Below are 15,171 nucleotides of genomic sequence, written 5' to 3' on the forward strand. Positions count from 1 at the left end.
ACTTAAAATGCAGAAAAATTTTAGTCCTAAAAAATAATTCAAATCCCAAACAGTTTATATTTCCTTTGAGGAAAAGTTCCAAATTCCTAGTCAGATCTAAAGATACCCTAATGATCAGAAATCCAGAAAATGTTGTCTGGAAACTGTCAGTTGACTTACAGATTAAATGTTTTGGAAATTCAAAGACACCCCCCACAATAGGAAAAAAAAAAAGTCCACCTGTTAAAGCTATGAATAATTATCCAAGCCTTAGCTGATACATAATACATCCTGGTATTAATCTAGGTCCTTAAATACCCTTCTGCTACTAAAAATACTTTATAGGAACTGTACATCCCAAGAGAACAGCTTGTAGAGGACTTTCTTTAGCTTCCTTTGAATTTTGTAATTTCCTTTTCCATCCCAACATAACCACAGTCTAGAAAATGTGGTTTGTGGGTCTGGATTCATTCCATGTGGTTCTCTGAGGATGGATGATCCTGCTCCCAGGGAAGAAAATCCCTGGATGGTGAGACAAACATGACACAGGATGGCAGCACAGCAGACCACCTGCTTTTGCTCTAAGTGCCACAAGCAAAGATGAAATTACTTTGGTTTTCATATTATGGTATAGAAAAATCATGCTTAACTCTCTGTGAACTTATAAAATCATCTCCTACTCCAAATCCTTTTCTTTTTCCATGTGTTAAAGCATTTTTCCTGTCACATCAGATATTTAGTCTGCTAAACTTTGTCACATATATTGCAATAGTACTGTCCATTTCTGTGCAAAATCAAAGCTCTTATAATGACTCAGAGCCATTTCACACATTCAGTTTGTGGAAGGAAAGTGAATTTGGAAAGGAGAAGCATTGTTTTTACAGATAATACAAAAAGAAAGTGATTGAAAACCAATTATTTGTGTTTTCCTCATGAAACCAGATCAGAAAAAACTGAAATGCCATCTTGAATACTGGATTTTCAAAGGAAAGGCTACGAAGTTGAAACCCTCCTGTTTATGGGGGATTTGCAGAAATGCTGTTGAAGCCTGGGGAAATAATGCACAGCTAGAGTGGAAGCACTGCCTTCAGAGAAAGCTAAAAAGAACTTTTGTTGTTTTTTTTTTTTTTAAATCAGCTATCAGCTGCCTCCACCTAATCAAAGCCCACAGCATGAGAAGAGCAGCATCCACGGGCACTGGCAGTACCTGCTATTGCTATTTAAATGTCAGGAGGAAATGGAGGCAGGCAGCAGGGGCAGGAGAGTGTGAGGAGCAGATGTGCAGTGCCAAGGAGAAGGTGTTTATGAAATGATTAAAGCAGGCTGACAAGGGCAGCCTGCTCTGGCCACAGCAGCAGCTGGCACAGGGAACAACTTGTCTTTCTCAGCTCTGCCCATGTGGCAACACTCCTGGGTTCACCTTTCCACCAGGCCTCAGCAGCTTCTTAAAGGAAGAAGAAAAGAAAAGGAGTCTTTCATAGGGAAGCAAAGAAAGTTCACCAGATATGAAGTAATAAGACTAATTTTAAAAGGCCTGTGTATTGTATTATGAGCTGTTGGGACAATGGTGACACTGCTCAATCTTCCTTTCAAGAAGGTGACATAATTGTTAGTCAGCAGATGACAAGCCTGTCATACACAATACTGTGAATCAAAAAATGGGATTATTGTTATTATTCCCATTTCTACTGTAGTTCTCAGCCTTACTTCCCTTACAGTTGTCATATTTTGTGAGTACCACTTTGGAATGTTACTGTACCTAGCAAATGTCATCACTATTTTGGTTTCCACTTGCTCTTTAGTCCAGTTGATGCTTGGCATAACACAGAATCATAGAACATCCGGACTTGGAAGAGACCCACAAGGATCACTGTGTCCAATTCCCAGTATCATACTGTCATTTGTCACTAAAGAAATCCAGACATCAAAAACCCAAAATGAACAAACCTTTTCCTATTTCCAATATATTCTACAGGTTTTGGCTTGCAGGTTTTTGATTTTAGATTTCTGAGAAAAGAAACCTGCATTTTTGTTACAATATAAAGTCCAATGGCAAACCTACATACTGGCTTTCTTCACCTTCCTGCTCCATCTAATTTTATTTGGATGGCTGGTGTTCCAAAGCACTGAACCACTGTGGCAACCACTGGGATTTGATGATGGATTTTAAATGTACTTACTTAAAATAAAAGAATATGCCAAGAGAAATCAGAAGTGATGCAATTGAAAGTCCATGTCCGATGATGGCCAAGTAATACAGGTTCAGAGCAGTCTGCAACACAATAACAAAGCCAAGTGATTCTGACAGAGCTACTGCTGATAAAGCACATATTTATACATCTCTTCTTGCAAAGTGACTATAGTACTGATAAGGAAAAGACAAACAAAACAAAACCCATTTCAGGTAATGATGGAACAAGTCTTTTCTCAGCATTTAAAGACTCTTCCTTCAAAGTGAGCTATGATTATGGTACTGGAAATTCAGTTTTTATTGAGCATTTCAGGAAGGGCATGAAAAAAATTGACAATGACTCAAAAATAGTGAAGACTATTATGTTAAATAGTCATAATTATGTTTCAATATTATGTTATGTTAAATAAGCCTGCTGCCTAATTATGGAATTATGAAAATCTGGGTAGGTACAAAAGGTAAAAAAAAAAGAACTGGTGATTTAATATTTGGAATATGTTCATGTTATCATTAATTCTTGTAGCTAATATATTAATTAACTAATTAGTTTTATCAGAACACAACAAACCTTTGCTCTTAGTCATGGAATCTGTCTTGCAGAAAAACCCTTGCTGCGTTAAATGTAAGGGTATCATTTGGCACATGAGGAAATGAAGATTTTCAGGTTGAACCTTATACTCTCACAATAAAGCACAATTTTGGGTTCCATAGGAAGAGTTAGAGCACGCATCCAAGTGCTCACCTACTGCAAACTCTGTGCATCCCCTGAACTTATCATTCCAAGTTAGAAGAGAGTAATTGCAGCTTGCTATATATACTGATTTTTGAGATTAACAAAAAAGATAAAAAGATTAGAGGTAAAGCTTTAAGTAGGCTGTAATATGACACAAGGGTAACTCTTGATGTGCACTAGAAATTTTCAAACTACAATTATTTTTTTAAATGAGATAGCTTCCTTAAAAAAACAAACCAAGCATCAATGCAATAGGTATAAATGGAACTTATTGTGAAATTTGAAAAGCAAACAATTTGTGAGTGAGAAAAATCGAGCGTTACCCCAAAATGCTAAAATTTGAGATGTATAAATGACAACAGCCATTCTAGGACAGGTCCATATCCTGTATCACCCCCTCACTCAGTGGCCAACCTAGGCAGAGGTGCATTGTCAGGACTTAGAGACTGCCCCACACTTTAGAACGGGCACAAGAGCGTGGCACAGCAGGGAGCACTGCTGAGGGCAGTAAAAATGAGAATTAACAAAGCACAACAGCCCCAGTTACTGTGCAGTGTCCCACCCACCTTCCAGGCACACTGAGGAGAAAATGCTGCTGCTGAGCAAAACAACACACAACTGCAGCAAAGCTGTCCTTGGAGCTGTTAGTCCATACAGTGGCTTCAGATTTGCAACAGAGTTGAAATATGCTGGCAAAACAGCCTGAGGGGAACTACCTCACTATTCATAAAAGGGGATTGTCATACATCTGCTCCTTTCTGAGTAATATCCTCCATTCTCAGCACAGTATTAGTAAGAATCAATGAATTATGGCAATTCTGCTAATAGAATAAAACTGCCATTACCAAAATCAAAGTCTCATGATTTGAGAAAAAGCAATAATAAAGTGCCTTATCCTCTGTAACCATCTTTTGCCCAATATGGTTTTTAGGTAAGAACCCTAAGTCATTTCAAGAGCAATGGTGCAGGCAGTTAGAAACTATTACAGGTCAGATTTCTTGACACAGTCTGCTACTAGTGAACCCTTTAAAACATGAGGTTCAAATTAATTTAAAGCCTCTCCTAGTCTGTGGTTTGTACTCCTGGTTCTTGGGAATTCACACTTTCAATTTACTGCTTCTTCCCATGACTGAATGTTTCATAAACATAAGGAATATTAGTGGACACAGAGTTGGGGAATGGTAAGCAATTTTGCCCATTGTATCCTCACATATCACAAAGTAACTCTAAGAGGTCATTAGAGATTTAGTTTTTCTTTTTCTAAATCTTTTAATGGATGGGCATGTTCAAGATAAACTGAAGTCTATAGAAAGAGCATCTATACACAGACCCACACAAGTACAGAGCCTACTTTTGATATATAGAAACTTATGAAGATTCTCAGTTCAGTTTCTTGATGTGAGTACCATGCACTCGTTCCTCTCCTACCTTCACTTTTTCATGAGTATAGCTATTGCACTGAGTGTAGTTTGTCCAGGTCCTGTTGCTTTCTGGGTGTCTGAACCAATTCCCATTTGGATCACAGATCTTCGTAACTTTTTCTGCAATCAAAGTTGACGGAACGAAAAACAAAAGAAGAAAAGTGAAAGAAAAACACAACAGTCAGCACTGAAATTCTCTTTCCTGATGCCAAGCATTTAATAAAGATTGGCAAACACATGACAGCTTTATTAATATGACTAGAGAGACTTTGCTTGTTACTATGAATTCTGAGAAACTTGAGGCCGTTGCTTTTGCTTGGCAAGGGCGACCGATGATGTGATTCTCCTTAAGAAAACAAATAGATTTTCCTTCTCCAATCCATTAAGTATCAAAATACATTGAACTAACTGTTAGAGAACTACCAGATGAAGTGACAAAAATATTTAAATGGCTTGCTTAATATCTAAGATGGAAACTGAAGTCTAATATCCTACCACTATAAATTAGTATTGGACAGGCGGGAAAACATAAATAGCAAAACTGCTCAAAGAACCCAACTGGAAAATTGCTGGAAACACAATGATTTCTATCATCAAATAGAGCATGAAAAGACCCTGGGAAATACAGAGAAATCCGTGACATTTTCCACATGCTCACAAAGCTTTGCCCACAGAAATAGGAAATGATTCAAAGTGGGAGAAACTCTTTGTCAACTTCAACTGTTAAACTGAGGTAAAGCAGTAAAGTTGTATTTCTTCTTGTCTGAGAGAAAAGCTCATCTCTAAGAAGAAAAAAGTGTGATCTAACTTAAATTCTGACTGCCTAATCTACAGAATCCCTCAGGGACACTTATTTTCTTTTCTCAGCTGTAACTTGTCCATTTTCTATGAGATAGAAGGAAAATGCAAATAATGAATCTTGAGTTTCTGAAATCCTGGAGCATTAATGACTTGAGTGAGGCAAACAAGAGACATCAAGCCCCCAGACTCTAATTTCAGTGAGAAATACATTGCTGTAGTAGTCCATGCACTCATACCTGATGGGTTGAAATCCTGAAAGTAGTCAGGACAACGCTGCACCGACACGGTTCCAGCAGCAACATCACTCCAGCACAACCAGCCATCCCAGGTCCTGTTGCAGTACGGACCTGCAAACAGAGAGAGACCTGGGAATCAAGAAGTAACTCTTGCTGCAGAATGGTCTTTCAAAGGTAAGATGTAGGATTGGGTAAGGTAGGTTTGCAGCAATGGGGAAAAAAAGAGAAAAGATTTGGCTGGTGGTTGATTAAAACTTCACTTAACAGAGATAGCAGTTCCTTATACATACATTTCTTTGAATACATTTCAAAATCTTCTATCCTTCAGCTTGAAATGGCTTACATCTACAACAGGCAAACCTCAGATCTAGAACATGGTGGGCAAAAAAATTGATTCATACTCAATAATGTACCTTAGCCAAGAACCTCACTCTTTGAAAGACAGCTTTACTGAATTTTACTACATTTTGGATGTACACCAAGCCTGTACATATGTTTGCTTGTTCACAGAAAACACAGAAGGCAGGAGAAAGCAGCCCCAGCTGCTCTGCCTCAGGCTGGGCTGAGCCTGCAGCAGCCACTGTGGAAAACACTTCCCTAAGTGCCCAGGAACAGGGAATCCAGTGTCCCTCAAGAGCCTGTTCCAATGCCTCATTGCCTACACACATTTCAACATCGAAATAAACCTCCTTGAGAATGAGCTGGCATTTTACAAACAGCTTCTTTCCGAAAAGTCAATGACGCAGTCATTCTGGTGCCTCCCCACAAATTTCACGATGTTTTTATTATCTCGCTGCAGTTTTCTTTTAAGGGCTGATTAATGTCTCCATCTCAAAGGCTGCAGCTCTCTAACATCGTGTAATTCCTCCTCATCTGAAGATTTTCCAATTTGTGCAGATCCTTCTGAAGCTGTGAGGGCCCCTTATGCTGTGGGCATGAGCTTACACTGCCATGTCTGTATCCATTCCTGACCTCCAGGCACTCAGCTCCTCCAAAGAAACATTTCAGAAGAAAAAATCTCTTTGTAGAAGAACCCAATTTCACCTTTCCTTGACTCAAAGGCCACTCAGCATTTCCAGACGCTTCCAAGTGAATACAGCAGCAGGTGGAGTGGCTGAGGTCAGCTCTGAGTGACTTATCAGGAAAAGCAGTAATGACACCAGCACAACCCTCAGAGCAAGGAAACTGTGTGGATTAAGGTACTTACAATTTTTAAAGGCTGATGTGACCAGGCAGACAGAGGTATAAAAAGAGCATGAAATGAAATAAGGTGGTAAGATTAATTAGTCATGATTTTTAATGTAGATATCTACTTAAATTAACATTTTCTTATTTCATCAGAAAGAAAAGCTTTGTGTTCTATCTGAAGTGGTGCTATGGGCAGATAGTATAACATATAACTTCATGCATCCCAAAGTGATGTTTATAAAAAATTGAGAAAATAATGTTAAAACCTGAAAAAAAATTGCTAGCAAGGTAAGAAATGAATATAACCAAAGGACCCTGAATTACTGTAATAATATCTGTTGACAACTTATTAGTAAAGCCTGATGAGAAAGCAATCTCTACCTTCTTTCTTGTGAATAGGGTCTTGCATGATCTTCTGGTAGCATTCATACTGTGCTGTCATGATTTTATTCCGTGTAACACTCAGCTGGGCAAAGTCCATTGTGGAGTTCTGCTGTCCCTCAGCTGGAGAAGCAGTGGCAAAAAACTAAGAGGAAAAACACCTCTTTTAGCAAACCACAAGTACAAGCTGCAACATAAACTTTTTCAACATCAATCTTTTCAAATACTGTACGTGAAATATTATTTTACCGAAAGAGAGTGATCTTTAAATCTTATTACTGACAATATGATTTTATGTTTTTCTGGCAATTCTTACTACTGAATCTTGATAAACATCTCCTGAATGAGCATAGGGTAGGAACAACTGGCAAGATTGGTAAATAAGAATGGCAACGTGCATAGAAAGCATTGAGATAGTCAGAAGCATATGAACAACTTTTCTAAAACCCAGTGAAATATATCAAAGTTTAGTCTAAAAGACACTTCAGTCAGGCCCAAAATGATCCTTTACAAAAAATGATCTTCCATATATTTTTTGCACTGAAGCATTTAGCTTGTCCAGAGCTATTTGGTTTCTCTGTAGTCAGGTGAACCGTGAAGTCAACCCTCAGAACAGAAAATGTTATTCAAAAGACAAGACATACACTTTGATAGTTATTAAAATTAAAAATTTAAAAAATCTTAGGAAAGTTGATCTTGACCAAAACCTGAACCTTTTAAGTGCATTTTTAATAGTAATTAAATATTTTATGGGAAGCTACTAAGCTTCACAGAAAAACAAGGCTGCAGATTGAAATACTGTACCAGTGCTGTACAAGGGATAAAATTTCAGTTTCTGAGGGTGTCTCTGAATCTCAGTTGTCTCCTCCTGCTCTTCCTGGGGTCTGCAGGGTACTGCCTCTGTGTCACTTGTCCACTGCTACTGTTCTGAGCCAGCAGAGAATATGCTGGATTCAGCACAGGTAAAAACTCTTTCTGTTCCTTTGCCAACGGAATTTAACAGATAACAGAAGATAGATAAAGATCCTGTTGTGCAGGAGCTACATCTGAACACAAGATTAGCTCTTTCTGTGCTTCCATGTTAATAATTTCTGTGGTACCCTCTACAGGGTTGTTAAAGCTGGAAGTGATTTTAAAAATTCATAAGACTCACCACAGTAACCAATGAGAAGAGCAGCAAAAATGTGATCCAGATTTTTGCCATTTTTATATCTGGTGCAGTCAATCTTATGTTGTAGCTGAATGAACTCAAACTGCAATAGGAGAAAAGAAAAAGGAAAGAAATTTAGGAGTTAATGAAAGCCAACACTGATAAAAGAGTTTCACATTTTATTTCTGAACTAATTGATGGAGGTGCTCTCCATTTCTATTCATGCACAGTGATGCCATGTGAAATACACAGGGATGCACCAAAACAAGGCACTCAGTTCCTCCAGTGCCTCAACCAACACCTTCAGAGGGCTTGTACCAGCCCCAGACACAAACTGCACTCTGGCCATCTCTGCCTTTGGGAGCCCACAGCAAACTGCACGTTGGCTCCCTAAAATACACTCAGGCTTTCAAACACACACATTTATTTCCCATTTTACTCCCATTTCCTCCTGATAGTTAATTTTGCCATTTCTGGAATAACTGATCTAGTGAGAAGCCACTTCATCCTGAACTTCCAGCTTTGCAAGGGTGATAGTAGCAATGCAAGAATTCATTGTGAGCTGTAAAATAGTTTCTGTATCTGCAGAATCTGTAGTTTCTTTACCTGTCATTAGAAGAAAACACAAATACCCAAGCCAGGTATGACCACCTTACACTGCAAACTCTTCCTGGAATTGATTCTTGAAGTGAAAAATTCTCCCAAAGCATAAAATATACACAATTATTTATGAAGCATGTAAATCATGCATTCAGTGTAACCCTGCCATAACAACTGCCTCAAAAGGAAGGGAAATGTCAATGAATTTTGTCTTTTAATATTTCAGTGTCCTGAGAAGATGACAAAGCTGAGTCTGGAACTGAGATAAGACCTTTTCTTCTGATTGCATCGTGGCAAAGCTCAGTTTAGTTATTACAACTGCACATTTCAAAAATCCAAGTATCTCACTGCAGCAGCATTATGAAAAGCAATAGCATGTGCATGAGCTTAGCTCCCTGGTACAGATGAATGCACTGCAGCTCTCAGAATGTGGTGAAAGACACAATCCTTGCACACCAGCCCAGAGACCCCACTGCCAGAGAGCATACAGAGGGCAGTGGGTGCTGTGCCACACACAAACCTGCACCCTGGCCAAGCCATATCCCCCTCACAGCACCCCTGCTCTGCCTCTGGAAGTTCTCCCTTCCTGCAGTGATGTGCTGTGAGAGAATGGGGGAGGACAAACAATTGGCTGTACACTGGCAGGCAGAGGTTATGGTACAAAAAGCTCATTTCAACCCTGCCCCGGTCACAAAAAGCAAACATTCAACATCAAACTCTTCTGCTTTTATGCTGGGACTGGGTCCTCCTAGTACAACTATAGTACAATAAACAGCTTCTTGCAGGACATAAGAACTACTAAATATGAAGTTATTGCTGTTTATTGCACAGCCTGCTGCAAAGACAAGAAATGTGCTGTAAAATCAGCTGTGCCTGTTTAACCCAGACTGATGTTGTATCCATAATCTTCCTTCTATTTTTACCAGTGGCATGCAATCCTGGAACACTGCTGCAAATTGCACAGGTGAGGCTCTGAAATTCAAATCTGAAGGATCTTAAAACACTTAGAGGAAAACCAATTAGCATATATGAAATATATCCTTGGTTTGAGCTACTAATTGCCTGGAAAATCCACATGATAAGAACTAAAGTGACTAGATAATTTTAAAGACCTTGATCTGCTAGCTAAAGAAAAATTTAAATACCTTTGTGCAGTGACTAAGGCTTGACTAAAACCAGATATCTAAAATATATCTAAATTAACAGAAGGGCAATATGAGCTCAGTTCTGCATGAAAACTGGGGCAAGTGTGATTAATTCAAACTTATCACATGTTTCATTCATTTAAAGCTGTGTCTGTTTTCCTAGGGGGAAAAAACCCTGACCTTCTAAGGAAATTGGAATTAATAACTTACTGTAAAGTAATTCACCAATATTTTCTCTCCCAAGTATGACAAAGCACATCTGTGCAGGGTTAAAACCCACAAGTGATGAACACAGGCCAAGCCAAGAGATGAACCACGACTAGAAAATAGCAACAATAATTTTGTGTATGTTTTTCTATACATGTATACAAGAGTACAAAATAATTTTCTCTACAATAGTCCCAAAAATCCTTACGCTAAAACAAATGTTGGATGAAAAATTTAAAATGCATGTTTGCATATTGCTCTCACTTAGCCTTGCTTATTTTAATTTATCTAGAAGATACAACATCATATAAACAAAGGCAGAAATGATCTGCTTTGATTCAGAGTCCAAGTTTATTTCTGTTTCCCAATATCAAAAGTCATCTCTTAGCTCAGCTCCTTTAATGGTCCAAGTCTTTTCATACCTAGTAGTTCTGCAGACATTTCCCATCAACTGCTCCAGTATCTGCTGCTAAATTATTAACTCTTCCCAGGAGATAAAATGTCAAGTCAAGCCTATAATGCACTCTGTGCTTTCCACTCATTCCTCTCAGTTGCTAACATATAGAGAGGAAAAAAAAAACAACCCCAACCACTGCCTTTTTCTAAACATCACTGCTTATGGACTTAATTACAAAATGCAGGAGGAAGGTCCTTCAGATGCCTGTTTGAACTGCAGGAAAGCATCTCTTGCATCACTACATGAATTCATTCACGCAACATTTATTCCAGTTAGTCTGGACAAGACCTTTCCAAGGAAAATGAAGAACTTTCTTAGGGATGGACAGAAATATATTCCATTGAGTGAGGCAGGAAGCCAGTACTGCTAAGTCAGGCTGCTTTTATTAATCATCTGCTCTGATGAGACACAAACCAAGACTAATTCTCTGGAAGTTCCTTCCCTCTCAAAGCTGGGAGGTATTAGGCACACAAGAAATTAATAGTAAAAAGAGACCATTCTTAGGGTTCCTCAAATAATGATGCTTCCTCAGCTGTTCTGCTGTTGTAAATCTGACAAGTCCATCATGGGGCAGAGAAAAGAATTGTATTGGATTGAGATTAACCTGAGTGTCCTGAATGAATCCACTCAGTGACAGTGGGAATCTGCACAAAAGCCAGCAGGGCTGGGATTTACAAGGCAGGTATTGACTGAAACTGAGTCTGACAGTCCTCTGGCTGAAGTATTTTCCCACTAAAAGGCATCGTGAGAGAGAATAGAATGGGGAATTGTAACAGTAAATCAGATCTTCCTGATCTTTGAAATATCATTTTTATTTCTGGTGCATGTTTGTGCATTTAGTGAAGACTGGGATAAATTAAACAAAGCAAAACAACAACAAAAAAGGAGCTGCCAGTAATGATACTGCCAAGGCCTAGGCTGTGTTTGTCACTGATTGCAGTGACACCTACTGAAGAACAAGGAATTAAAAAGGAACTGCAAACTGGACTTAGCCAAAATAGTCACTGGTATAGCTTTAACAGATGTTCCCATTTCTCTTCCTCCTGCTTTCTCTACAGAGCCATCCTGCCTCATCAGCTGTTTCTACTTTTAACTTTTCCCCATCCTCCCAGGAGTAAGTGGCACCCTTGCTGAGCCCCAGACACTTCCCCTTTCAACCATATAGTAAAAGGGTTAAAAAAAGCAGTCATTAAAAAGAAAAAAAAAAATCATTTTTTGAACTTGAAAACCACCACATTTTGTAAAAAACAAAAAACACAGGCAGCTTCCACCTCAAGCAGTTCTCAAATCTGACTTCAAGTGAGACTGCAACTCTGTGGGAGTGGGACAGGAGGGAGAGCCTACTTATGGCACTGCAGGCCTGTCCAAAAATGCCCCAACATTTTTCACTAATTGGTAATCTGTCATTTGCCCAGAAGCCAACAACACAACCATTCCCAATGACAACAAGGAAAAAGCCACAAAACTTGTGCAGTGTAAATTATTTACCTTGCAGCGTGCTGTAGCCTTGTAACACCGGACTTGAACATGTTTGCATACAGATATATAACCTTCATCTGAAAATGGGTCAGGATGGGTGTTTTCTTGACACTTTGCTACTTCTGGTTCTTTTTGGAGGCAGGCCTACAACTTAAAGTATTTAAAACCTCAGGAAGTGTTTGGTTGTTTCATCCCAGCATAAAGGCAAAACCAACAAGATGGAAAATGCCCAATACTTTTCAAAGTGTCCCTAATTTGAATTTCTGTTCAAACTGTACTGGTAATAAAACAACTCCCCCAAACCAACAAAACTAGTAGCCTCAAATGAAATTCCAGATAGAGCCTCCACATATTCACTCACATAAACCTTCTGGGAAATACTTCTCTGACTAAAAGGGCTTCACAAGTGGGCAGCAGCAGCCAAGCAATAACACACACCGGGATCCACTGAGTCCTGGACTGCAAAATCTCCACACTTACATTAGAGAACAATGCAAGGCAGTTTGGAAATCTTTCTATTTGGGTAATCTGCCTTTTTTCTGAGAGAATCACTTCTGCCAGGATTTGAACAAACTGCTCAATGGTATCCCATAATTGCTCACAGCTGTATGTGTGGGAATTACTCCATTCTCCTGATAATTATGGAGCTTTAAAGTAAAGGTAAATAAAATACAACATTCTCCCTCATGAAACACAAACATTCTTTCTCTACCTTTCTTTCCAGGAGTTTCCCTAGGAAGAAGTTGTGGCACAATGGCATTTACTGTCTTCTTGGGGACTAAAAGAAATAAAGAGACACAGTGGCACATCCCAAATTATCCCTGAGTTATTCTACAGCACCTTCCCTGTGCAGGTGGCAGCTCAGCTCAGCAGGAGAAAGTCCTCCCTGTTTAATTCCTGGGCCATGGCTGTGCTGGGCTCATGGTGCAGGTCTGTGCAAGCAGGAAATTTGGACTGGCTCACTGAGATGTTTCACATCTTGCATTCTCTTTATTAGCACAATTTTTGCTTTTGTTTTTGCATGGCTCTGGCTGCATGTCAGAGGCCTCACAGAGATTGCAGAACCATCTGCATATGAGATTACACAGATTAAATTACTCCTGGGTGCTTCTTCCCATGAATAGCTTTTGGCAGCCATTCAGATAAGTTTTGTCACCTGCACCCAACAGAAATTACTAGCAGTAATTGGCAACACTCATGGCCAGTTCCAATAACACCTAAAGTAGTATGAACCTATGACTGAGTGATGGTGGTGCTAGTTTTCCTCTATTTTCTAACACTTCTTTTGGGCAGTTCACAGGTGTGGATGACGCTGCAAGTTATTCTGAGGAGGTCCAGGCAAAATCCAAACCAACCAAAAAAAACCAACAAAAACCTGAGCAAAAAGTGCCACCACAACAAAGCTCTCCAAATAAGATTTTGGAGGAGGGAATGTCTACAAGATTCTTCCCCTGGCATATTCTGCAACTCCTGCCCTTGGTCAACCTTAGTCCTCTCCACACAGCAGACTGCAGAGCAGATTTTTTGTGGTTTTATCCATCACACCAATTTTGGCTCCTTAAAACAGGATTTCCACTGATAAAAACAGTAAGAGTATTTCCTCCTTGATTTTACATTTGAAGAGTCTTCTCTTGGCCCTTGTGCTTTCCATTCCATCCCTATAAATTATGAAGGCTCTGTCCCTCCTTGTCCAATATGATGAACTTCTTACTGACTTCAGGACATAGGAAGCCAGGAGTAGAGATGGTGCAATGCCATGTGGAAGAATGGCCAGGACTCACTGAGGGTCACTTTTACAAGCCATCAGGGTATCTAACCCTGCCAAAGAAATGCAGCATAGGAATTTTAAAAATATTGATGCAAAGTAAAATTATTTGTCTCTCCTGAGGAACTAGTTGTTAAAGGAAGGCAAGAGAGGTTCTGGCAAAATAAAATCTTTACCAAGAGACTGCTGGGGCTTTGCTGTCAAGAGATGCAACTGTGATTTCCAACAGTTTATAGTTCTTAATGCCTCCAGTTTCCAGTGCTATTTGACTACTATTGTGTAAGCACATTGTTATCCTTACTTTACAAGCTTAACCCTTTTCACCCCATAGCCCTAACCCAGCTGTATCTTGTGCCTAAAATCCATCAGTATAGCCACATATGCTGCCAGGCATAACTCACCATGTTCACTTCAGAGTTCTGGGAGGCACAGCACTGAAATTCCAGAGCAATCACTCAAGCACAAAGCAGTTTTAAAGGGAGGCTGCTCTGCTGAATGAAGTTATCTGTAAAAATCCACTATCAAACATCCTAGAAACAGCTATTAACAGAAAGGAAGAATAATTTACTATGGCAGAATAGTAAATTAATAAATTCTAATAGCTGATGGATAGAATTAATAAATTCTAATAAATTCTAATTAATAAATTCTAATAGCTGATCAAAGTGATGTAGTTTTGGCACTTCTCTTTTATAATTTTAAAAACTGTATTATATGCCTGTCATAGTAATTTTAAAAATGGGTTGAAATATATCCAAGTAAACTTCCCTGAAATTTTACTTCTTCCAAAACAACTGCTGTAATGTGGCATGGATGTTCCAATTAACATGCTATTTTAAGTAAAAGAGAATAAATAAAAAAATGTTCATTAGTTCTTTTCCATAGATTTCATGCTATGAACAAGCTGGAGAGCTCCCACCTTGTTACTAGGTATGCAAGTATTGTTACCTAGATACATTTATATATGGATGATACTCTTAGCCATAGGATTTAATTTTAAGGAGTCCTGGCAGAAGCAGAGGGATGCACTCAATGAGCCTCATGGTCCCTTTCAACATCAGAAACCCCACAATATATGTGAAAAACACAGTATAGTCCTCCAAAGAAAATTTCTCCCCCTTCAAGCAAAATTATTTCTGTTTTGAACTAAAGCAAAGGCAGCATGAATTTATGAATTCATCAGACAGACCTTGGGGCTTGTGCAACACCCCAGGTTGAGATGCTGCAGTGGGGTTTCTTCCCAGCCACTGCTGTTTCAAAGCTGCAGAGCTACTGCTGCTCTGTGTGCCCCTTTCAGGCAGTGCCTTTTTTATCTGAATGACTCTGCTTGATGCTGTTTACCAAGTAATGGTCCAAAAGGGATCCAAAGGTTTCTTTGTGAAAATGTTTACGACATGAAGTAATTTTCTCAACTGGCTGAGTTTTAAAAGTTTTTTTG

General features: G+C 39.1%; 1 protein-coding gene across 2 annotated transcripts in view; it reads right to left on the bottom strand.

Moving 5' to 3' along the window:
• Nucleotides 1-15,171, bottom strand: part of CALCRL (calcitonin receptor like receptor) — a 66,560-nt gene that overhangs the window by 21,630 nt on the left and 29,759 nt on the right. For both annotated transcript variants that reach the window (XM_077181132.1, XM_077181131.1), the window contains 5 exons: nucleotides 8,084-8,183; nucleotides 6,931-7,075; nucleotides 5,362-5,472; nucleotides 4,332-4,444; nucleotides 2,160-2,251 (listed from right to left, as the gene is read on the bottom strand). In XM_077181132.1, the coding sequence (XP_077037247.1) occupies nucleotides 2,160-2,251; nucleotides 4,332-4,444; nucleotides 5,362-5,472; nucleotides 6,931-7,075; nucleotides 8,084-8,134 (512 nt within the window). In that variant the 5' untranslated portion in view covers nucleotides 8,135-8,183. The remainder of the gene's footprint in view (nucleotides 1-2,159; nucleotides 2,252-4,331; nucleotides 4,445-5,361; nucleotides 5,473-6,930; nucleotides 7,076-8,083; nucleotides 8,184-15,171) is intronic.

The sequence above is a fragment of the Agelaius phoeniceus genome, chromosome 7 (genome assembly GCF_051311805.1).
Source record: "Agelaius phoeniceus isolate bAgePho1 chromosome 7, bAgePho1.hap1, whole genome shotgun sequence".
Classification (NCBI taxonomy): Eukaryota; Metazoa; Chordata; class Aves; order Passeriformes; family Icteridae; genus Agelaius; species Agelaius phoeniceus.